The sequence below is a fragment of the Limulus polyphemus genome, unplaced genomic scaffold (genome assembly GCF_000517525.1).
Source record: "Limulus polyphemus unplaced genomic scaffold, Limulus_polyphemus-2.1.2 Scaffold4971, whole genome shotgun sequence".
Classification (NCBI taxonomy): domain Eukaryota; kingdom Metazoa; phylum Arthropoda; class Merostomata; order Xiphosura; family Limulidae; genus Limulus; species Limulus polyphemus.
In genome coordinates, this window is record NW_013670581.1 from 32,153 (window position 1) to 56,482 (window position 24,330).

At 33.0% G+C, this 24,330-nt stretch overlaps 1 protein-coding gene across 1 annotated transcript in view; it reads left to right on the plus strand.

The window, feature by feature from the left end:
• Window positions 1–307: 307 nt before the first annotated feature.
• Window positions 308–24,330, plus strand: part of LOC106471934 (neuropeptides capa receptor-like) — a gene marked incomplete at its 3' end in the record, with an annotated part of 40,840 nt that continues 16,817 nt past the window's right edge. Inside the window, exons 1-2 of the mRNA XM_013932557.2 lie at window positions 308–662; window positions 3,703–4,139. Coding sequence (XP_013788011.1) covers window positions 3,887–4,139 — 253 coding nt within the window. The remainder of the gene's footprint in view (window positions 663–3,702; window positions 4,140–24,330) is intronic.

Consider the following 24,330-nt stretch of genomic DNA (forward strand, 5'->3'; position numbering starts at 1 on the left):
ACATGGGTGCATTTCGTACATAACGTCTAGGTTGCATTCTTTGATAACATGAGTATAGCTTGGTCCAGGAGCTTATATTAACCGATTGAAATTGCTCATCAGTTATTTTTTCACACGCACTAGATATATTATTTAAAACAATCGAGGGAAAAACATACATAAATCATGTTAGCCATGCGCGGCTGGTAATTGGAGGATTACGTAAATAAAGGCCCATTTATAAGGCTAACAGTGCGTCCGAGTTTTAATAGATGACGTCGAGAAGAAACGTTTGGCAGATAGCCATATACGAAAGGCTAACCAAACCCACGCAGTACGAAACAGTCAGTGGTTAGGAACAGTCACTCAGTCAAGCCGATAAATAAGGAAAACAACTCAGGTCTAGGCTGCGTCGATTGTTAGCAAGCTGATGCTCCAGAATGACTAAGAAAGAAGAGAAGAGTAGAATATGCTTTCAGAGAAATTATCCTTCCCTTATTATCGCTTCTGTGTGTTATCAAAATTAAACTATTTGTTTCCAGAATTCTTGCTAGCAACTGTTAACCGCATCAAATGTGAAAGTTCAGATTTATTATAGAAAAGCATTGTTGTTAACAAGTATACGGAATGGATTTGAAAACTTTATTAAGGTATAAGATATGCTATATAAAGATATTCGATTGGTAAGTTCAGCCAAACTGTTCTAAGAACGTGAAATTATAACGTTCTCTTAGCTTTGAAAAATTGTGCGTCCTTTTGTAGATGTTACTTGGAGAGAAAAAGAGACGGCCGATTCTCAAAGATCTTTCACCAAAGAGGTAGAGTGTTAAGCGGGATTACTGTTCGTTAAGAGTTTTGTGCGCATCTATTTTTGAGAACTTTAGTAAATAAGAAACATAGAGATATCTATGTATATACATGATGAACATGACGTAAATTATATGACTTATGAAAGAATGAACTCTATTAAATTAAGAATACCTCCAAATGTAGTATGTTTCTATCATTACAGGAGACAAGGATATTTACTTAGTAACAAAGTCCATCATTGTCCATATTGGAAGTTCTGTAAGTAGAGTAGCCTTACATAGTTCTGAAAGTAGAGTAAATTTACATAGTTCTTTAAGTAGAGTAGACTTACATAGTTCTGTAAGTAGAGTAAACTTACATAGTTCTGTACGTAGAGTAGACTTACAAAGTTCTATAAGTAGAGTAAACTTACATAGTTCTGTACGTAGAGTATACTTACATAGTTCTATAAGTAGAGTAGACTTACATAGTCCTGTAAGTAGAGTAGACTTACATAGTTCTGTAAGTAGAATAGACTTATATAGTTCTGTAAGTAGAGTAGACTTACATAGTTCTGTAAGTAGAATAAACTCACATAGTTCTGTAAGTAGAGTAGTCTTACATAGTTCTGTAAGTAGAGTAAACTTACATAGTTCTGTAAGTAGAGTAGACTTACATAGTTCTGTAAGTAGAGTAGACTTACATAGTTCTGTAAGTAGAGTAGACTTACATAGTTCTGTAAGTAGAGTAAACTTACATAGTTCTGTAAGTAGAGTAGACTTACATAGTTCTGTAAGTAGAGTAGATTTACATACTTTATTAGCTATTGAAGCATATAATGGTTCAGTTAAGTAGTTTTTACTCCAACAAATGCTGTAAAAATACAGAATATATAATTTTTACAGGCTAGAAACTTTTTACATTACAGTTACATATATTATAAAAAGTGGATTTTATAAAATAAAGAAAATCCAGTCCCTAAATTTTTTTACAGAAAATAACATTAATATATTAGTAATAAGGACCTATTTTTCCATAATTACTGATTACGAAAACGCACTTCTTGATAGTGTTTTATGTAAAATAGTAATACATCCATTACCACAATAGCAGTATAAGGCGTCTGTATGGTAATATTATGCTCTTTTACTGAACCATTGTTATAGATCTCGTTCCTCACGAAAGTGTTAAGTAAGGAACGACTATCACGAAACACGTGTAAATGACGATAGCTACGAATGTCGTTTCACAAAGACAAATGACATATCCATCAATGATTTCCCAGTAAATGCTCTTGCTAGCTTATAGTATATCTATGATATATGTTAGTTTGAGACAGTTTCATAAGTTTCATTATCAAATTAAAACCGTATGTATTTGTTCGTACAATATTTGTACAGTTTGTTCACTTATTTGTTCTTCCACTTATTTCCCTGGCAAGATAATAGTTTCTAAGCTTTTGATGTGTTTAACACCTGTTTTAAGACTGTGCAATTCAAAGGTTTCTGCAATACGTAAATCTTGCTGGAGAAATTACAATAAACGAAGTCAACTATCCAGAATATGTCAGGAATATTGTTCGCGTTCTCTTATAACTGTGATATTTATGCAATCTTTTCAATTGTCTGCAGTAATTTAGCATTGGTGTTGCTAAATAAAGTATCAAGATAAAGTAGAGTATGTCGAATACGGTAGTAATCTTGTTGGGATTTCTTATGGCTGTGATATTTATGCAATCTTTTCAATTGTCTGCAGTAATTTAGCATCGGTGTTGCTAAATCAAGTATCAAGATAAAGTAGAGTATGTCGAATACGGTAGTAATCTTGTTGGGATTTCTTATGGCTGTGATATTTATACAATCTTTTCAATTGTCTGCAGTAATTTAGCATCGGTGTTGCTAAATCAAGTATCAAGATAAAGTAGAGTATGTCGAATACGGTAGTAATCTTGTTGGGCTTTCTTATGGCTGTGATATTTATGTCCTCTTTTCATCTTTTCTTCAGCCACCTATTACTGATATTGCTAAAGTAAGCCTTAAGATATTGAGGGGAAAATACCGATAACCAATGAGCACACGTTCATCTTTAGAGATTCCATTTTTGTGTTTGAAAAGAATTTCAAGCCGGAAACTATGTAAAAACAAATAATCCTGGTCGATATTTACAGATAAAACCTATCAAGTGATCACATTATTGATCCAAATAACTTCTGATCAATATATATATTGCACAATTGCATGTGTGAAGTCAGTCAATCACGTTCTCTGATGTTTAGAGTACAATTAACTGAAATTATAAACCTCTTTCACACAAATGTGTGTTTAAATGTTGTGACCTGTATACAACTTTGTCCTTAAGTTTGAGGTTACTCCATTAAGAATACCTTGAAAATTTACGAAACGTTCTTCAAAACTGTTAGAGGTTATTCTTAACCAGTTTATCTTAACACGTAAACTAAAATCCAAATAATTCAAAACTTCTATTTATTATACTGAGATTGTCAAAGAATAGCCCAAAACAACCCAGATTATTCAATATTCTATTCATTATATTATTACGTAATAGCGTTTTACCACCATAATCTCAAAGTATTTACAATAGTTTTAAGTTATTCAGCTCTTTAAGGCAAGCATATGTTGTCTTTTTAAAAAAGAAGTTAGGGCAGAGAAGATTCTACTTAATTGGAGATTTGTATTAACTGCGTATTACAGAGAAGTCACCAGTCAAATGTGTGTTTCATCACCATTTCTTTCAAGTCTCTCATTCAAAGATGAATTAGAAAATGATATATTAAAAATGCTTTATTATATAATGTTTTTTATGTTTATATTCTGTAAGTTAGCGACGCTTATACGTTATAATATTTTATGTTTAAACATAAACTTTTTATTTCACTGACGTTTTTTTATTTCTTAATTTCTGTGTGATTTATAGGGCTAACTTTGAGCACAGTGACAAGAAAGAATATTCCATCTGAAGTTGACTTCGTATCCTGGCAGTGTTTTCCTTCGAAGATTGACTAAAATAGAAAAATAGCATTACTGTTGCACTTAGAAACCACCTTTAGAAGTTGTTGCTGTTGTGATTGTATTTGAGATCGGCGGATGGTGTTTTAATAATGGAGAGTCCAGTTTTATTGCCTCACATAAACATGACTGAAGAAGAGTATCTTGAAGTTAACATGGGACCTCAACAAATAACGTTAGTAGTGGTGGTGCCCATTACAGTTGTATACGGGCTGATTTTTGTCAGTGGAATTATTGGAAATGTAATCGTGTGTTTGGTTATCACCAGAAACTCCCACTTTCAGACACCAACCAACTACTACCTGTTTTCTCTAGCTATTTCCGACTTGCTCATTTTATTATTTGGTAAGTCAAATTTGTATTACTTATCAATATTTCATTTAATTTTATAATGTGTATTTTGTTTTAGTATTTTCTAAGCATTATTCGATAAATTAATAGTTTTTCATTCTATAAACTTATTTAAAGAATTATCATGGAATGCAACAATATTTAAAAATATGGTTGATTTGTTTAAAGTAACGGGATATTGGCCTATCTGCTGTTTCAACCGCGTGGAATCGAACCATATATGCTAGTATTGTAAGACCGGTGTCTCACAGGGGGACAATAATACTTAAACTCATTGAAAGTTTAATATATTAGATAAAATAAATTATCATAACTCTGAACTATGAAGTGAAATATATTTTTCACTAGTTTCTGAATACGCATTCTCTCTTTTTTTTTTTTTTACTCAAAAATTATTTTCTAAAGATCTTGATGGAATATTGAGGAATATTGAATCCTTTCTTATTTAACGGATTACGAAATATTGGTCCTTATGCTAAGTTTTGGTTTCAGGTGAGATCTTAGCAAAACAAAACGCTTATTTGCTGAAACAACAAACAAAACAAAACAAATCAAGGCGAGAACCCCGTCTGAGCGACATACAAATCATATCAAATTTAAAAATTGTCGAAATTGTATTATATTTACTGAAATGTGCCAAGACGTATATTGGATGAAATATAAATGGTTGTAGTTAAATTGAACGGTGCTAAGAAGCGTCAGATGTATGTTAAATAAATTCCAAAATTGTCAAAATATACGTTTTTTATAGTGCCATGACGATAGAAAACTGAATTTTTACATAAAATATGAATTCACCAAAATTCTTCTCACTATCTTAAATAGATTTCAAACTTTTGAAAATTACGCCCTATTGTTCCGCATAGTTTTGTAAGAAGTATAGTACATAAAATCATAATTATTAATTTTTGTGTATGTCGCTTGGCTTAAAGGTAGCAAGATTTGCACTAGGAAACTTAAATTCTTTTAAACTCTATTCTTCAAATGTGCTGATATTAAATTTTCACCCACAAATCATAGCTAGCAACTTAGTATTTTCAAATATTCCCTAATAAACTGGATCTTATTTTTTCTCCCTTAAACATCCCTTCGTAATATTTGTTTTTATTAACTGCAATACCACAGTGAATCAGTGGTCAATTTAGAGACTTGCAATAATAATAATCCGGTGTTCGATTCTCCTTGGTGGACAGAGCGCACATAGCCCATAGTATAGCTTTGTTCTAAACTAAACACACGCACATGAATTATATATGTAAAGCGAATATTGTTTATTTAGTGGAAATTCATGTCGTTTACATAGAAACTGACATTCCGTAAAACTGTCTGAAAAATACACTAGTTACTGTATTTAGCTACTCTTTTCTGCAGTTTAAGAAATATATCTTGTACTAATTATATTGTTTTGCATTTACATGTTTAAACTCAAAAATATGATCGTAAAATATTAAACTCAAACAGCAGAAAAGCGCAAAAGAAGAAAAGAAGAGTTTGATTTGGATATCCTGATAAAGCTATACCAAAGTTATCTATACCAGCCGTCCTTAATTTTGAAATGATAGGCTAAAGGGAAGGCAGCTACATAAAAACACCCATATTTAACCATTTGACTACTATACTATTTAGCCCAAAGAGCAGAGCGATTTTTTTCGGCAACGGGACACAAAGCTTGAACTACAGGACCATGTCCGGTCTCAAGAACAATAGCAGCAGTGTTTATTAATCTGACATATAATATAAACATCTCCCCGTTGCTTTTCCTTAGATTAAATTGAGCTAACATATAGCTGGTGAAACGTGAAATTACAGTTGCTGTATATTTATTGTATGGGATTTGTTACGAGGTGCAAAATCACATGTTAAATCTTTCAAATTCTGTCAAAGCAAATTATATTACTACGAATATTATCTGACGTATAACGCAGTTCCACACAACAAGACTAGTGTGTCTTTTTTGTTGTTTCTTTTATCAGTTGTAAAGAGTCGGCGCCAAAATATGTCGATTCAGAGATCGAAAGTTACTCTTGCTTGTGTCTAGACGGTGACGAAATACTCCTTGTGAACGAAAGATTTAGAATTTTTCCTAGAAAGAGTAGTTCGAAGGTTTGAAAAACAATTCCAAAAAAATAAATTTGCTTTTAACTATCATTGCACATATCCTATGTATACATTTTCTGGAGATAATAAAAATATACATAATAGTTATTTTGCAATTATAATCAAACCTAAACCTACAAATTTCTCTTTAGATCTGTCTTTTTAAGTTCTTAGATACGTTTAAATTACATTCCTAATGTAAAATAGGGAGAAAAAACGTTCATGAGAAAAGTATCTGCAGAAATGTATAGCATACTCAAACATCCCACAAAAAAAAGTTAGTTTGGCATTTGGATTTTACTCAATGAAAATATAAATTCACTAAGATAGAGAGGAAGGAAGTACAAACAGGTAAAAAAAGAAAATAAATTTTGAATATAATATAGTTTTGAATAGCACTCAGCGTGGATTTAGGGTTTTGTTTGTTTGTTTGTTGAATTTTGTGCGAAGTTACTAAAGGTTTACCTACGTTAGTCATCCCTAATTTAGAAGTGATAGATTAGAGGAAAGGCAACTAGTCAACATCACCCCTCGCCAACTCTTGAGCTACTATTTTACCAACGAATGGTAGGATTAACCGCTACATTGTAATGCCCCTACGGCTGTAAGGACGAGTGTGTTCGGTGTTGGGATTTAAACTCGCGACTCACAGGTTGTGAGTCGAGTGCCCTAACTATGTGGCCATGCCGGGCTCTCAAAGAGTAAACATTGAACAATTATTGACTGGTTATGAGGGTAACAAGTGATCTTTTGGCCGAAATCCCCATTCAATAATTGTTTTATTCTACCTCTCCCTCTTCTATTTTAACAAGATCTGATGTGGTGTGATCTAATGGTTTGGGGTGATGTAGTGTGATCTGATGGTGAGGGGACAATGTAATGTGATATAATGGTATAGGTTCACCAAATATTGAAACATATGTAGGTTTTTAGCAAGATAGAACAGTGTTTGATTTTCGTTATCCGAAACGGTCACCTTGACTTTTTTAAAGGCTAGAAACTTTATTATTCTTAAGGTAAAGGAACACGTCGATAAGTAATTATATTTATACATTTGTAATCATACACTCTACCTTATTAAAGAAAATAGTTATACTTTATGGTTTCTTACATCATTTTAATAAAATCTATACCTGTTTACTTTTGAAATATAAAAGTACAATATATCAAAGGTATATACATACATATATATAAGAAGGTAGTCTTAACTCACTTGATGATAGCAAATGATTACACGTAAAAACGTTAGAGTTTTATGTATTTTAACTACTAGAATATAAAATAAAAACACATAAGGGTTAGTTAGTAATATCTGAAACTCAGTAAAAAAAAGACATTAACTGAGAAAACAGTAAAAATTGGTCAATTATTTTAATACAGTGATTTTGGCTTTTACCAAAACATAATAACAGAAATATAGTTCTGCTAATATCTCAGCTATAAATCACACAGAAAAAAGGAAGATGAAACCTTAACGACTTCGAAAGCGTTAGTTTCATCAGTTTTTACAACGTTGTTTACCAAACTTTTTTGATCAGGCGTTGGTTTTAGTTAATATTCAAAATGTATAATATTTAGTGTTGTTTACATAAAATTCCAAATCTGCAATTGAAATATTCTGTAAATTATGTTCTACCCTCTAGCATGAATTCTTTGCCGTGGTTGGTCGAGATCGCACCACGTTGTATGAAACATTTTAAATGTTGCTTGAAGAATAACCCTCCAATACATAGCTATCCGAACAGCCTTTCGCCTACCCAGGTACACAACACCCTGTTATTTAGACTCACTAGATGTAGTTCCTAAAGTTAAAACGCAAATACGTAAACTTGCTAAAAAATACTATCGCGTAGTAACCAATCGTAACACTCTAACCATGCAATTCCCTATACTAGCTGCAACCGTTGCATCATGGCGCACCCACTCATCTCCTTATCATATGTGCAACATGTAATATACTAATCATATAAGATCTTTGTTTCGTTTCAGCACCACAGTTCAGGCACTATTCAGATAGATTATTCGGCGTCCGGGTAGTGATAGTGGGTTTTTCTCAGGGTACTCCATATTTCCTCCCACATCAAAATTATGGGTATTGGATCTACAGATCCCCACCCGTTGGGTTGTCCTACTCTCCAGTTACGTGTAAAATGAAAAAGTGGCTAACTCAAGAGTTGGCTGTGATTTTTCCGAGTTTTTGCTTGCCTGACCGCTACCTCATGGCTAAGGCTAGTCAACAAATCGTATCAATGTTGCCCGGTTGTCAAAGTCGTTGCCATGCGTGCATAACTCGCTGCACAGCTCTACAGATGACAATTTGTTGCAGCATAGTGAGAATTCGCTAATTACTTTAGGCCTAATTACAAAATGAATGCGGACATTTTGTGTAATGTTTCCATTACTCACAGATGAAGAGCTGCAGAGTCGTTTAGGCAACAGAACTTTGCAAACAACAGTTTTTTGCAGCAAGTGAAAACAAGTTAATTTACTAACAACGTCGAAAATTTTATCACCATTCTAGACAAATTTTATGTTGAAATTAGATAGGTGTGTACTTGATACATTTATTGGTACGATGGCATGATGATGAAAGTTAGATTCTGAAAATTAAACAATTTTCAATGTTACTGATATATTATTGATTGACTATACCACCTACCATCCACGCTAAGGGATTGATTACCACATTTTTAATGTACCCACAGCTTAAAGTGCAAGGAATATTTTCTGGTATTGCATGGATTCGAATCCAGCTAGCTTACTCTGAAATCCAGAGCTCTACCACAGGGCCAACCCACGCCACCATTATATTAGGATGTTGTGGTATAACCATCATGAAATACCCAAATAAAAATAATCTATTTTACCAGTTAAACTAGGAGAGAGCTCAGTTTAGGAACTCATCACGCATTTATTATTTTGGTCTAGTAGCTAGCGTAGCCTGAGTATGATTTCGAGGATTCATGGTTCGCGACCTGTTGTCGCAAACACTCGCTTTGGGGTTATGGATGCACTATAAGATTAACTGTCAGGGCCCGACTTGCAATCTCAGGGTCGTGGGTTCGAATCCCGTCCCACCAAACATGCTCGCCCTTTCAGCCGTGGGGGCGTTATAATGTGACGGTCAATCCCACTATTCGTTGGTAAAAGAATAGCCCAAGAGTTGGCGGTGGGTGGTGATGACTAGCTGCCTTCCCTCTAGTCTTACACTGCTAAATTAGGGACGGCTAGCGCAGATATCCCTCGTGTAGCTTTGCGCGAAATTCAAAAACAAACAAACAAACTCTCTATATTACTATATTGTAGAATTTGTATTTATTTCACTATGTGGACCATTCTGTATTTTGTGTTTCTTTTTATTGTTAGGTTAAGATTAAGAAAAAAAACAATTAACTGTCAAGTCTCATTATTCGATCTGACAAGACTAGCTCAAGAGTTGGCGGTGGGTGTTGCTAAATAGCTGTATTCCCTCTTGTATGTCAGTACAATTAGGAACTGCTATGTAGAGGTAGCTTGGCATAAAATATTTAACCAAATTTAATATTTTCCTATGTTTACGTTGTTTTGTAATATATTGTTGAACTTTAAATTAAAACCCAGCAAAATGGATGGAAGCATATTTTGTAATTTTATTCCCTTATTGACCGGCACGCTAAACATATATAAAAAAATGTGTTTTGAAAATTTATTATCAGTTTGTTTCTAATCTTAAACAGTTTCATGTTGCCCACATTGCTTAATACACAGTTTTACGTTTGCTCTTCGTTTAAGCAATTTTGGTATATCATGTATTGAGATTACCGTATTCATTGATGCAGCATTAAAATACATTTATTGTAGAGAAGATTTTGTAATGAAAATACAATTCTTTGACATGTGTAGCAAGACCTGCGTATCTATTAAAGTGTTGACAACTAAGAGTTGTTTGTTTGTAGTTAAACGAAAAATTACATAATGATCTATGTGTGATGTACCAGTCACAGGTATCGAAATTCGGATTTTAGGGTTATAAGCTTTCAGACTTACCGCTGAGTCACTAGGGTGGGGAGGAAACAACCAAGGAATTTAGAGAAGCTTGAGAACGAATTGGTAATTTTTCATATGTGTGTTTTAATTCTAAAGAACGTCGACTCCTGATCATTATAGTATTCATCAGTTTGAATTTGATTAAAAGAACAACTAAAACAATATATTTGTATATGTAGTGGTTAGTGCGCCTGAACGAGAACATACTAATTTAACGCCACCTACAATCTTGTTCTCACCATCACGAACCTCTAACGTTCTCTGGAATTCAACTGTCTTTTTGAATGTAACTCTTACCTGATGATAACTCTACTATAAGTCGAAATATTGTAATTATTAAAATCAGAGCTTTAATACAGTAAAAGTCACTGTTATTGTATTTTTGAATTAATTGTTCAGTTCATTAGGTACCTCACTAAACTTTATTTATAGTTCATATATTTAAAAAATAATCCAGTTTTTTCCTGTATTTTCTGGTACTCAATACTTTGCTTTCGTTTCTACTCAAGAAAGAATAACTTCACTTAACGAGTGTGAGCAACTTATCGTGTATAGTGGTTATAAAGAGAAACTCGATCTCTGTTTTGACGTAATGTGTTTACCTTTAAATAGTGGCAGCATATAGTTCGTAAAATCTCGAGCTAATATAGCATTCATGAAAAACAGAATAAAAAATGACCGTTAAAAACAGCAACCAAAGTACGTTGCCTAGCTTGAGTATCTGAAGAGAAACATGAATTGTTAATAGACTGTGAACACGAGATACTGTGGCGTCAGTGAGTGCCACCATGCTGTACAACAAGGGAGAAAACTGAACCATTAAAAGAATACTGGCTTCCTAAAGAGAATGTTATTAATACTGTTTCAAGTCTCAACTGCCTATACTTAGTCTACTTATTGAAAGTTTAATGCTCCCATTTTGATCTTTTTTATGTCGTGTTTCGAAGATTAAGTACACAATGATCTGACAGTTTTAACCAGCTGGTAGGGTAATTTGTTTACTGTTAAGAATTATACATCGACTATAAAATGGAGCCTGCCTATTTTGTTTTGTTTGTTGTTTAAGTTCATTTTATATTTCGTGTATTGTTCATACAGATTCATTTTTTGTGCACCTGTCTAGACATCTATCAAATATAAGTTCTGAAACAACGAAATTAAATATAACTGATCGAATGAATTGTCATAATGTCATGTTTGAAATTCTTCAATACTTGTGTCTTGAATATTTTGTAATGGCGTTACAGTTGATTAATACAAACTTGCCATTTGACTAATTTATGCTTTCACGAAACACAATAATCTTAACAATGTACTTCCTAAACGACTTGATAGAGTTCTAATTTGAAGTTTATTCGTTAATTTTTCTACTTGTCGGAGATATGTGAAGGCATAGAATGTGAAAATTAAGCTTAACTTGTTAACGTATTATTGTTTATGCTCTACGAAAAGTTAAAAGTAATTGCTTACAAAAAGGATAAATTATTTTTAAATGTAATACTTAACTGAAATATCGCCTCTGAGATCCTTAAAACGTATTTTACAGCCTTGCGCAAAAGTATATCAGTTTGTTTGTTTTTAAAATTATGGAAGAAAACTACACAAGGGCTATCTTCGCTAGCGGTCTCTAATTTTGAACTGATAGACTAGAGAGAAGGCAGTTAGTCAACCTTCGACATAGTTTGTCTTTATTTTCTCTCAGGACATAGAACAAATGAAGTTAGATTTACTGTACTTATATTATATGTCTTTCAGTTTATGTGACTTATGTAGAAACATAATGGAATAGAAGTCGAACCTCATGCATACAAGCAGTTCTTGGTTTAATTATGAAGTTGATATCATGGTTAGTTTTTTAGAAGTCGTTGTTGTCTGCCTCCTAGAAACGATTCTTAATTACTTCTAACTGATCTAAGTTATCTCGGAACAATTTAAGCGCGTTAATCCGATTCTTACATTCTTTAGTTGGAATTCAGCTTTCACATCCTTAAAACGCTATTGAATAGACGTAGAATCTCAAAATTCTCTTCTTACTGAGAAATAATATCTTACGACTGGTCATAGTTCAATTTTTCCCATGTCGATTCGTATTATCTCTTTTAAATATGTTTCTTCTTCCTTTGTTCAAGTTCATAAGTATTTATATTTTTTCCGTGCTCCAGATGTCCCTTCCACTGGAATAATGCATTGCTTTCTGAAACGTTTACTAAATATTACAACTAGTTTCATTTGTATTCAGTGGCATCTCATGGTTTTTAGATATATTAATTAGAGAGTTAAATATAATACGTAAATCTTCTTGACATTCTGTAGTATTGTTTGCATATTTCTAGTTATTTGTCTTTATTCCATTTATTCTTAGTCTGGTATTCTCATTAAATGCTTCTTATATTCGAAATTTTCTGTTTAGGTTCAATGAGTTTAGGGACAAGATACAACTCTATCTTATTCCTTTACTGACCTAACAAATAGTTGATGTTTGATCTTATTCACGGTTTTGTTTTCTTTTTTTATGCTCCAGTAAGGTTTTGAAACTAATAGATGTTGGAATACCATCTTTTATTATTACATTGATGATCTGTTCTTCGATGGTCAAAGAAAGATGTATTAAAATCGCTTTGTGTGTGTGTGTGTAATTCTCTCACCCAGAATTATTAATTAACTCATTTCATATCTGACCTCCTCCAACCCCACCTTCCAGATTTAAAACCCATCTCACCAACATTCAGATGTTTTCTATTATTGGTGCCCCCCAAAGACACAGCGGTATTTCTGCGGACTTACAACGCTAGAAACCGGGTTTCGATACCCGTGGTGGGCAGAGCACAGATAGCCCATTGTGTAGCTTTGTGCTTAATTTCAAACCAACAAATCAATCAAACTATTATTGGCGTAATTGTTTTCCTCCATATAATAGCATTAAAAGATACATTTGTTCTAATACTATTTCGTCAATAATCTGGGAAATTGGTTGCTTAGGATTCTTTTGGTATTAGAATAAACACTAGATACTTCCCCGTGTGCGAGAACAATGTTACGGCTAACGAACCTTTACTTCCAATATTAGTTAGAAATTCTGTGGAATTTCACCATTACCAGTTGTTTTATTGCTCCTGATTCTTTATATTGTTCTGTCAGCTTCATTGAATGTTGGAACCTATGGTCTCATCAAAGTTAATGTCATTTTTATCCGGCCAGTTATCATTTGATAGTTTTTCTACGTATTCTGCCTGCATTCTAGGAACTCTCCCAGTGAGCACTTTACCATTTTTATCTTGAGTAACTGAGGATGTCACACGTTCTTCGGTTCTAATTTTTAACCTCTTTATCTCTACCGAAATCGAAATACTGATATTGGCCAGAATAGAAGTTTCATAACACTACAGATATGTCTTTGTTCGAACGATCTGAGCAACAGATTAATGAGATCAGGACAATGTTACAAGTAGGAAGAAAGTACATTATTTGTAACTTTCCTCGCTACCTACGCTGTGGATTTTGAAGAAAAATATTCGTGAAGTCCGATCTAATCTACTGATTTATCAAAAGAAGTAAATTACGTTGATATTAGAGCATTCCACTTTTTATCAGCAACTCCGGACAAGTCAAGCCAAAAAATGAAACTCACACTGACTTCGACTACTTGTTGTGAATATATGGTATTTCGTTTTATTTTATATGAACTCTAATACAAATATTATCTGTCGTCTTATGGAAATATAATAGATAAGTAATAACATATATGAAAATAAGAAGTAACTTATTTTGGAACTAAATCAACATAAGAAATACCATTTTCACTTTGTATGATACTGGTTATCTATTTAAAGGAGGATAATCTTTCAATGCAATCTTTCAATCTTTCAACTTTGATATGTTCTCATCTCGCAAATATGATGACAATGCTGACCTTTTGAAATAACTTAATTTGTTATATGGTCATAAGAGTTCTTGTTTACACGTCAAACTCGGCTGGTATATTGCTAAAATGTAAAAAAAGATATAGTTATCATACCAAGAAATTCATCCGATAAAATCAGTTAAATGAACGGTTATATTCTTATCTGATCAATAAAATAGTAAGCTATATTAACAAGTTGAATACAACAGTTTTCCAAAGAACACTTGAATCTACATCACTATAGAGGGCGGTGAGAACATATATTTCTTGTTCCTTATATGGGTGTATAATATATTTAGATTTGGTTACTGTAATAGTGATCTCTTGAAATCTTATTTCACATGTTTTCTACCCAAAGTACTGTACTGAGAATAAAGTTTCCTGCCGTATATTACAAATTAATAGTTGAATTTTAATTGTTTATTTTCTACATGTAACTAGTGTTACAAATAGCTAAAACGAGGAGATTAATTTTTCGGGTATTTCTTTTTATTAGCTTCGGAAAGTTACACACGCAAAATCATATTTTAAGGTTAAGTTATTTCTTCTCTTGTATATTTTGCTGGTTGCTGTGAAAAAAAAATCATCGAAATTATAAAGAAGTTTTAGTTTAAGCAGCACAGTTTCTAAACCATTCAGAAAAGTTCTCATCATAACGCTAAAACTACATCTACGCCGGAATAACTATTTAGGAACACCAAGTAACTGAGAATTTCCTGTAAGAGCCCTTTTGTAACTAATTTTTGGATTATATTTTTGTAAAAGCTAAGATAAAATTAGGTACTTATTTATACTAGAAAATATCTTAAAATCAACATCGTCCAATCTTCCAAAATCAAAATAACAATTAAAGTTCTCTATATTGATCAGTGGAAAACAATGAAGAAATGCCTTCACAATCTTGAAGCTGATAGTATATTTTGAAAGTAGCTGTGAAAAATATCGCATATTAATATTACATCTCAATAGACTATCGTTTCCACTAGGATAATTTACCATGCATAAAATTCATAAAATAATGTAACATTCAAGTATTGTTACTGTAACAAACATTTGTGTGTAGAATGATATGGTACCTAAAAAATCAAACTAACGAAGGAAAAGTGTAGAACATAAAAAACAGTAACATACGTTATTGAACTTTTAAAAGTGTGTATTTGAATATCGTCAGACGGACGTTGATATAGACAAGCGACCTTAAACCTTTAATACCCAAATCCTCAGTACAAATTAATACAGACAAGTAATAGCTTTAAATTCTTAATATCCCGATTGCCATTATAAGGTTGATACAGACAAATAATAACTTTAAATTCTTAAACATCCTGATCATAAAAATACTGATAATAAACAAAACTTATTTTCAAGGGCTAAAAGTGAAAACTTGGGGAAGTGTTGAATGCAAAGTTGTATTCGCAATTTGTTAAATATTTGGTTTATGTTTTAGTACAAGACTGGTTTTGTTTGTTTGTTTTCGAATATTCGTGTACGTTTACTCAAGTGCTTTCTCCGACAGCCATCTCCAATTTTGATCTGATAGATTAGAAGGAAAGCAGCTAGTCAACAGCGCTCACGATAATATCTTGGGCTATTCCTGTCTGAACGAATAGTGAGATTTGGCCGTTACCCTTGTCACGCATCCATGATTCCAAAATGAAGGGCACGCTTTTGCTTAGGTAACGATGCGCGAACGATGGATTCGCATATCCATAGCCCACTTCAACTTTAAAATGATTGGTCATGAAGTAGAATACAACCCAGGTTTAAATGCTTTACTTAAAATGCGGGAACAAAGTGGGTTTATGTTGTTGTTTTTTTAACATAAAACTACACAATGAGCTGTCTGCGTTCTGTCCACTGTAGGAAATCGAACCTCGGATTTTAGCACTGAAATTCCGTAAACTTACCACTGACCCATCGGGAAACAAACCAGTTTTAACATGTTTTGGATTAAAAGTAAGAATACATGCCATCTTAAATTGTTTTAATTAAGATACAGAAAACAAACCGTGTTTAAATGGTACTGGGTAAGAATTAAGAACACAGGTCAGTTTAAATTGTTTTAATTAAGATGTACAGGATTGAGGAGGTTATATCAAAACAATTTTTAATATTTAAATCAGCAAGTCACGTGACACTCACAGCCGATATACAGTCGGGATGGAACGGTATGTATCAGAACTATATTTTGGCATTGTTTTGCTTTGCGTAGGTAGTGTGATGCCACTGAAAATTGATCGCTTTTGGGAAAGGTATGTGACAGCCCTTTCCTACGCAAACCATTCATACACTCAGATCTTAAAGATGCGATTAGGTCGAGGGTTTCGATTTTCCAAGATGGGCATATCCCTCATACTTTATGCTGTTGTAAAAATAAAGGACTATGAATCAACTTGGGAATCAAGACTATCCAGAAAGAGAATTGCAATAAGTCGTACACCAACTGTTGTAAGCAAACTATTGTGTCTTGTAGCAGCTGAGATTCAATGAACACAGATATCAGTGCAAAAGTCGCCTACGTGACCCATGCAACAGTACGTAATATAATGAAGAATGGTCTGCGTGCGAAGCCAACGTGATATAGACTAAGGATTCCAGTCATACCTTCCATTCAACTGTCTCATATCTCAAGCAGCTGGAGAATCAAACGGGTATTCATTTTATTTCATATGAAAACATACCGGTCAAGTTCGCCGGATATAGCACCTATGGATTTCTGTGAAAACCATACTGTTGAAATGGGCGTTTGGAATCCATCGTCCTTGTACATTAGACGGAGTATGGAAAGCCTGAGGGTGCTCGGGTCTGCTTTGAACATGACACCGTTAAGAGGGAGACTTTTGCAATAGAAACTACACTACAGTGCTATAGTCAAGGTGCACGGTCGTCAAACAGAGCATGACTTGACGTGGTGACATGGACCAAACAGACGGGGTTGAGGTCCAAAATCGTTTTAATACAACGTACTCAACCTCTGTAGGATACACGCCAATCTTTGTTTAGTGAAAAATGTACTAATCGTATTTGAAGCCTGTCACTTAATTAGAAGTAAGATTATAAACCATCTCTTAAAGTATATTTGCTAGAGTTAATACAATCTGCGATGGCTAGCGCTTTTCCACGATGCTATATTTGCTAAACTTTATGATATTACAAAATTTCTAGTGTTCAAACTCATTACATAGCTTACAATTGCTTAACGTTTAAAACTTAATGGAAAACTTGCTCTTGCATGAGTGATCTTTAATAATATAAGATAACAAGCCCTTCAAAAACATCATTCCGAAATGTCCTTTTTGATGCTAAGGCATCAGATAAACTTTGTTCTCTTTGTGATATATTATACAGGTGGTGTAAAGTGTTTTAGATATAACATGTAAACATCAGCAGTTTTTAACTCTGTTTATCTTAATTTGACGTAAAAGCTTTTAAATCTATACCAATCGCATTAGATGTTAATAATAACTGACGGATCTTAGAATCTTTAAACTAATGTGTAGCTAGCTTTTAAAGTTGAAACTTAGTGTTATACATGTATATATATATCCCAATTGATAATAACAATACCTACTGAAGTGAGTAGTATATATATCTTAACAAATAAGAAAACATTTTACACAAACTGTAATATGTCCTAACATATAATAACAACGTTGTGTAAGATAAGTACTGTGGATAATCTAACAATTCAGAGCAACAGTGTTTAAAATAAGTATATATATATATATATATGCACATACACGGACACATATATGTATATATATTTCAAGAACTATGAATGCTATTTTTTTTCAATGCGCTACGTATACGTCAAATCAGCTTATTTGGCATTCATAATAAAAGCTAAGTTATGAATGTAAAGCCACGATTCGTTAGAAAATCCTTTTCGATGTGCTGATGATTTTAATGGGCTATTTTAATTTCTATTTCCTCATACTGTTTTGGTCGCCTTGAGAAAGGGCTTTATTAATGATAATAATGATTTAAAAAAAACATTTAAAAATATGAAAACTTTTAGAGTACATTCTAATGAATAGTTTTTCTGATGTCGGGAAGTATATAAGAAATTATGTAAAAATAACAATTAAGTTTGATATTTGCCAAATAAAGGATTATTATAAGGAATTCTCCCCCTATTGGTCAGCGGTAGATTTACTGATTTACAACACTAAAATCTGGAGTTCGATTCCCAGTGGTAGACCGAGCGGAAATAACCCATCGTGTAGTTTTGCGCTAAAACAAAATACACATAAACACCCACGTTATAAGGAGTTAATAAATATATACTGAATACTCGCAGTTAATAAATAAGTACTGAATACTCGCATTGCAATTTATATGCTCAATGCTGTTTTCTCCTGTTACCAAAGACTATGTTAATGGTTAACTGAGTAATAGCTTTCAATGAAAACCTACTATCACAGCTCTAAACAAAAAGAAGGATTTGGATATGCGGCGACATCAGTCGTTTTGTTACAACTTGGATAACGAAATCGGTTAATGTCATGTTATCAAAAGCTAAAAGTTACGTATTTATCGTTTGTTCTTTCTAACCAATTGAAGTTCTGAATCATATTAATACAGCTTCTAGAACCGACAAAGTTTCGGTTTCTACAATAAGCCATCTTAAGACCCAGACAATAATTTTGTAGTCATTTCTCAGCAGTCTGTTAGGTAAGTGGCCGACAACGTGTATATGTTCCTGATATAATAAGTGTCAAGTGTCATCTTAATACGAAGTTTCTTAAGGAAAGAATGTATAACGTGCCATGATTAATGAGGATAGATTGTATAATGTTATACCCGAGATACATGTATTAGTGTAATTATTTTTTGAATATGAAATTTCATAATAAACGAAACAATGAAAAAAAAACATACTTTACAATATGACCTCACACCACTAAAACCGGGTTTCGATAATCGTGAGGGGCTCAGCACAGATAGCCTATTGTGCAGCTTTGCGTTTAATAACAAACAAATACAAAATAGGCACAAGATAAGTACCACTCGTTGCTTAAAATGATTTGCAATTTCAAAATACGAACGACAGAGGGCAAGTTATCTTATTCGAAAGATTTACCCCCTCCCTCCAAAAACAAACAAACATAAATTCGCTTATAAAATATTTAATTTTTTATATGGAATATCTAATATTGTTGTTTGTTAAACTTAATAGTTAATTAAGATTCTACACTGAGATTATTTACAGTTAAGTAAGCTTAAAAAAAGAATCCCTGAGTCAATCGAATCAATTCTTTAAATTTTGGTAACAAAGTAGAGCCGACAAAAGGGCGGTAAATCCCGAAAGCTAAAACAAACTGTATGGATATGCAGAGCTTAATCAGACTAGTGATTTTCTATGGCCTTTTATATGGATATATTGGTTGTAGTTATTTTCTATCTTCCCAAAGTTAACCCCTCTTATCGCTCTGGTCATGGTTGTCTGGCCAGCAATGATCGTCTCTGTAGCCACCCAACTCAATCTTTAACTCTTCGGTTTTCACGAACTCAATCTTTAACTCATTTGTTTTCACGATGAAAGTATTTTTATTATGAAATAATTCTACATCACGTATTCTTCTGCAGCCCCTGTTGTTCTCCTTCAATAATCTGTAGCGTTCTTCTTTATCAACACAAACAACTAGTTTCATTGTGCTTCTCCTTCAATAATCTGTAGAGTTCTTCTTTATCAACACCAACAACCAGTTTCATTGTTCTGCAGCCCCTGTTCTTCTCCTTCAATAATCTGTAGCGTTCTTCTTTATCAACACCAACAACTAGTTTCATTGTTCTGCAGCCCCTGTGCTTCTCCTTCAATAATCTGTAGGGTTCTTCTTTATCACACCAACAACCAGTTTCATTGTTCTGCAGCCCCTGTGCTTCTCCTTCAATAATCTGTAGGGTTCTTCTTTATCAAAACCAACAACCAGTTTCATTGTTCTGCAGCCCCTGTTCTTCTCCTTCAATAATCTGTAGGGTTCTTCTTTATCAACACCAACAACCAGTTTCATTATTATGCACCGCTGGTAACTTCGTCTTCTTCTACATCCTCCAGCTCGTCCTTCATCGTCGCTATTTTCATTCTCCTTTAGCTTGTTTGTTTTCACTATCATTGTTATTTTCATCATTTTTCAGTTAATTTCTTTCCCTGTAAACAGTTTCATTCAAGTAAAACTGGTTATGTTTTGTTACTTTGCAGTAAATATCTCCTGAGCCATGGCTTTGTAAGGGTTTCTCCAGTGTAGATGCTTTATAGATTCGTTGTTAATATTATTTTTACATTGACGAATGGGCAAAGTCATAAACCAGATCAATAAACTTTTAATATTTGCATTTAAAGATAATTATACATTTCTAACAAAGAGAATGTACGATTTCTAGGAACCATAAATAAAACACTAATTAGTGATATTAATCGTAACAGTTTTTTCTTGAAGAAAATAACTCCAACTGACTCAGTTCTTACACATAACAATGTCGTTCTAAATCCATAATTAGTACACGCTGACTAGAATTTGTTTTTATAATATATCTGAAGAAAGACAGTTAAATGCTGTTTTACAAAATACTTTCATTGTTTCCAGAAAAAAAGTAACAACTTATTTATAGAATGCTAAGCAGGTAACTGTTAGGCTTCTGATTCTAAGTTACTTCTAGAACTAAACTTTGTAAGTTCAATTATTCAGATAAAAGTTTTCACAACTTAAAGACAGAATCTAGAAAAGAAACACTGTTATGAATCTTTTGTAATTCCTTATATTTAACATACAAAATCCATTTTTATAGTTCTTTAAGACACTGATATTTCTTTGGGAAAATAGTTTCCTTATAATCGTTATCTACAAGTTTGTAAGAAAATTGCTTTCATTATCATTTTAATAAATGCTAAAAGTTACATGAATTATATAAATATTGGATTCAAAAATGCATTTACATGAAGATATATATGCATAAATAAAAGAGCTCGGCCAAATATTTATATGACGCACAGTATTGAAAATAATTATGAAAATTCTGAGGGGGAAAAATATATATAATTTAAATACTAGGAGAATGTCAACCCCTTCATCGTGCGAAAATTAGCTGCACCAGAGTTCAGTTATATGCTGATATCTTTCCCTATGGTTAATTGTTATTGAACTAATCAGAAATGGCCATAGCAGTATGAAGCCTATAAAAGTACAAACAGTCATACCATGTCTAAAAGTAGTACTGTGCCTAGTCATGTCTCCAAGGGCTGAAATATCTCGTGACAAGCGTATAGGAATCAAAGTATTGGTTGGTCATGGATATCTCATGTGAAAAAAAAGTGCAACAAGACTCTATGTTACAATAGACGTTGTCGTAGGAAATAAACAACAAAAACGAAGCCCTCCACAAGTAACGTTAAATATCACAGGGTGTGTTCTTTACGAGATAGACGACGGTGGACTACAAATCTTGCCAACTACCTTGCTTTAAATACAGTCGTTAATCTTACCTGGAGAACAGTAAGATACATTTTAGCACGATGTGAGCTCAATGAAGCTCAAAACCCGTTGGTGAGAAAAGGTAATCAAAACAAAAGGTTGAAATTGGCATTGGACCAACAACGGTAGAATGTACAATGTTGCAGACGTGTTCACACGAGCTCGAATTGTTCAGAAACAATCAACGACAGTTTGTTGAACGCGGAAGGGGAGAAAATGTATAACATGTACAGTGAAGCATAGTGGAGAAGTAGTAGAAGTTTGGGACTGCGTTTCAAAATGGTTTCGGTACTCTACACAAAACTGATGGCAATCTGACTACTGATAAGTACAGGTAGATTCTGGTTCATCATTATTATTCCCTCAGGAATACGAAATATCGTGGGGATTCACTTTATAGCTATACAATCATCCTAAGCATAACACCAAACATGATGAAATGATAGCTTTACTGCAAAGAGGCCAATGGAACACTCACAAAGTCCCGCTATGAACATTTTAAAGTCTGTATGGACTTGTGTAAAACTAAGAAAGTCAAAAGGGAACAAACAACTTTGTTGAATTGGGAAGAACAATACAGGGCACTTGAAACAAATAATACACAATCGTACATTCATTAACTTTATGACAGTATTACAACAACGTCTGTAGAAATCAAGGGATTGTATACAAAATACACCAGTTTATTCTACAACTTCCGTATTTTGTGTTTAATGATTTGTACATTACTAAAGTTGCAATCTAGTTGTCAATACTGGTAGTTTGTGATTCTGGTGTGTATATTGTTTGTGCATTTTCGTAATTATTTCAATAATCGTATGTAGAGTTTTTATGGAAAACATTTCGATCAATATAACTTAGTTAACTGCATAAATAAGGCTTAACAGTTGACTTTAAGTGAGAACAGTAATTGAAAATCTGCAGTTGGCTTTAGAAGATAACATGAATGAAGCGTATGCAGTTTATCTTAGAAACTAGCATCTAAGAAATTTTGAAGTTAACACCACAAATTATCTTAAAGGAAAATATTATGTTCGCTGAAGAATACTACTGTTTATAAGTCATATTGTAAACAACTGTTTCTACAGTTTCGAAAGTTACTTTAGTTTATTAATTAAGTGTTTATGATCAGAAAATCTGAATGTAGGATTCAAAAATCTACATTTGTTCTCAAAGATGAATCAACTAAACTCTCGAATTATTTAGAAATTGTTTTCTAGCTTCTTGCCAGTATGGATATGTCTTATTTGTTGGAGAAACGTTGATTCTATGGTAGATGTACTGAAAAGAACTGCATCATATGTGTTTGGACTTCAAAAAATATATATTCACGTCATTGATCGCGCCAATTTCGAATTTTGTTCTCAAAAAGTCAAAATAAAGTCGAAGACATATAAAGGTGGCGTTATAAAGATAAGAGGTTACAGCAGCCCTTCAATAGATGTTAGCCGAGGAATTAAACTTTACATAAGATTAACTAACTGGTGTGCTGCGCAGTAACATCAGCCATTATTATTTATAGTTTTCTTAAACCTGTTAATGAGGTTTGAACATACATTTGTTTATCACAATTATTAATCAACTTGGAATGTCTTTTTATTAGCTTTTACAATGTTTATTGTCCAATAGTCCTCTACAATAAACATCTAGACATGTTGGCAAAATTGAATACAAAACAGATTAAAATATTTGTTATGCTTGTATTTAACGAAAGTGTGTTGGAAAATAACTTCATTAGTTTGCTAAAACATTCAGTTTATTCTTAGTTCTTATAACGGAAATCATAAATTTGTAAACTCGCTTATCAGACAGTATTTTATGACTTGATGAGAACGAGAGTGTTGGTAATATTTGTTCCAATAACTCAATAAAAATGTTGATTCTCTAATAAAACTGTAAGGAATGACTGGTCTGAGATACAGCAAAAAAAAAGGCAACTGAATTTAATGTAATGCTTGGAAAGCAAAAGAACCAGATTAGATATTAAGTATCTGTTTACTCAATCCTTTGGCATGCTCACAGTTATATACAAGATTACTTCCGACAAAAGAGGCCTTACAACTTACATTTAAATGCACATAAATTTTCTGTTGGCACATATAAGTGATTTGGAGTCTTTTTTTTTAATGTCATAAATTCCACATTAGTCGTTAGTTACCTGTGCAGACAAAAAAAGAAATTACTTCTAAATGTAACACTTATAATTTTGAAATTGACTACAGGGAATAAATGTTAAATATGTCAAGCTCTCTATTAACTTAGTATTACAAAATGGCCAAATATATCAAATAACAATTGTTCCGGTGATAAAATAGCACAATAGGGTGAATAAACTTTCTTGATTTCCTCACAAAGATAAAAAAATCTTCTCATTGACCCAAATAAGGGAACAGATTCTAAGATAAGAAAATAATAATCGATAGAGAGAGCTGACTCAGTTTTGGTATGTTGTCACGTTATGTTTGTACTAATAGGTCGTGTTAATGTTGTTAACTTTGCACAGGGTGTTCTGACTCAGTTTTGGTATGTTGCCACGTTATGTTTGTACTAATAGGTCGGTGTTAATGTTGTTAACTTTGTACAGGGTGTTCTGACTCAGTTTTGGTATGTTGCCACGTTATGTTTGTACTAATAGGTCGGTGTTAATGTTGTTAACTTTGTACAGGGTGTTCTGACTCAGTTTTGGTAT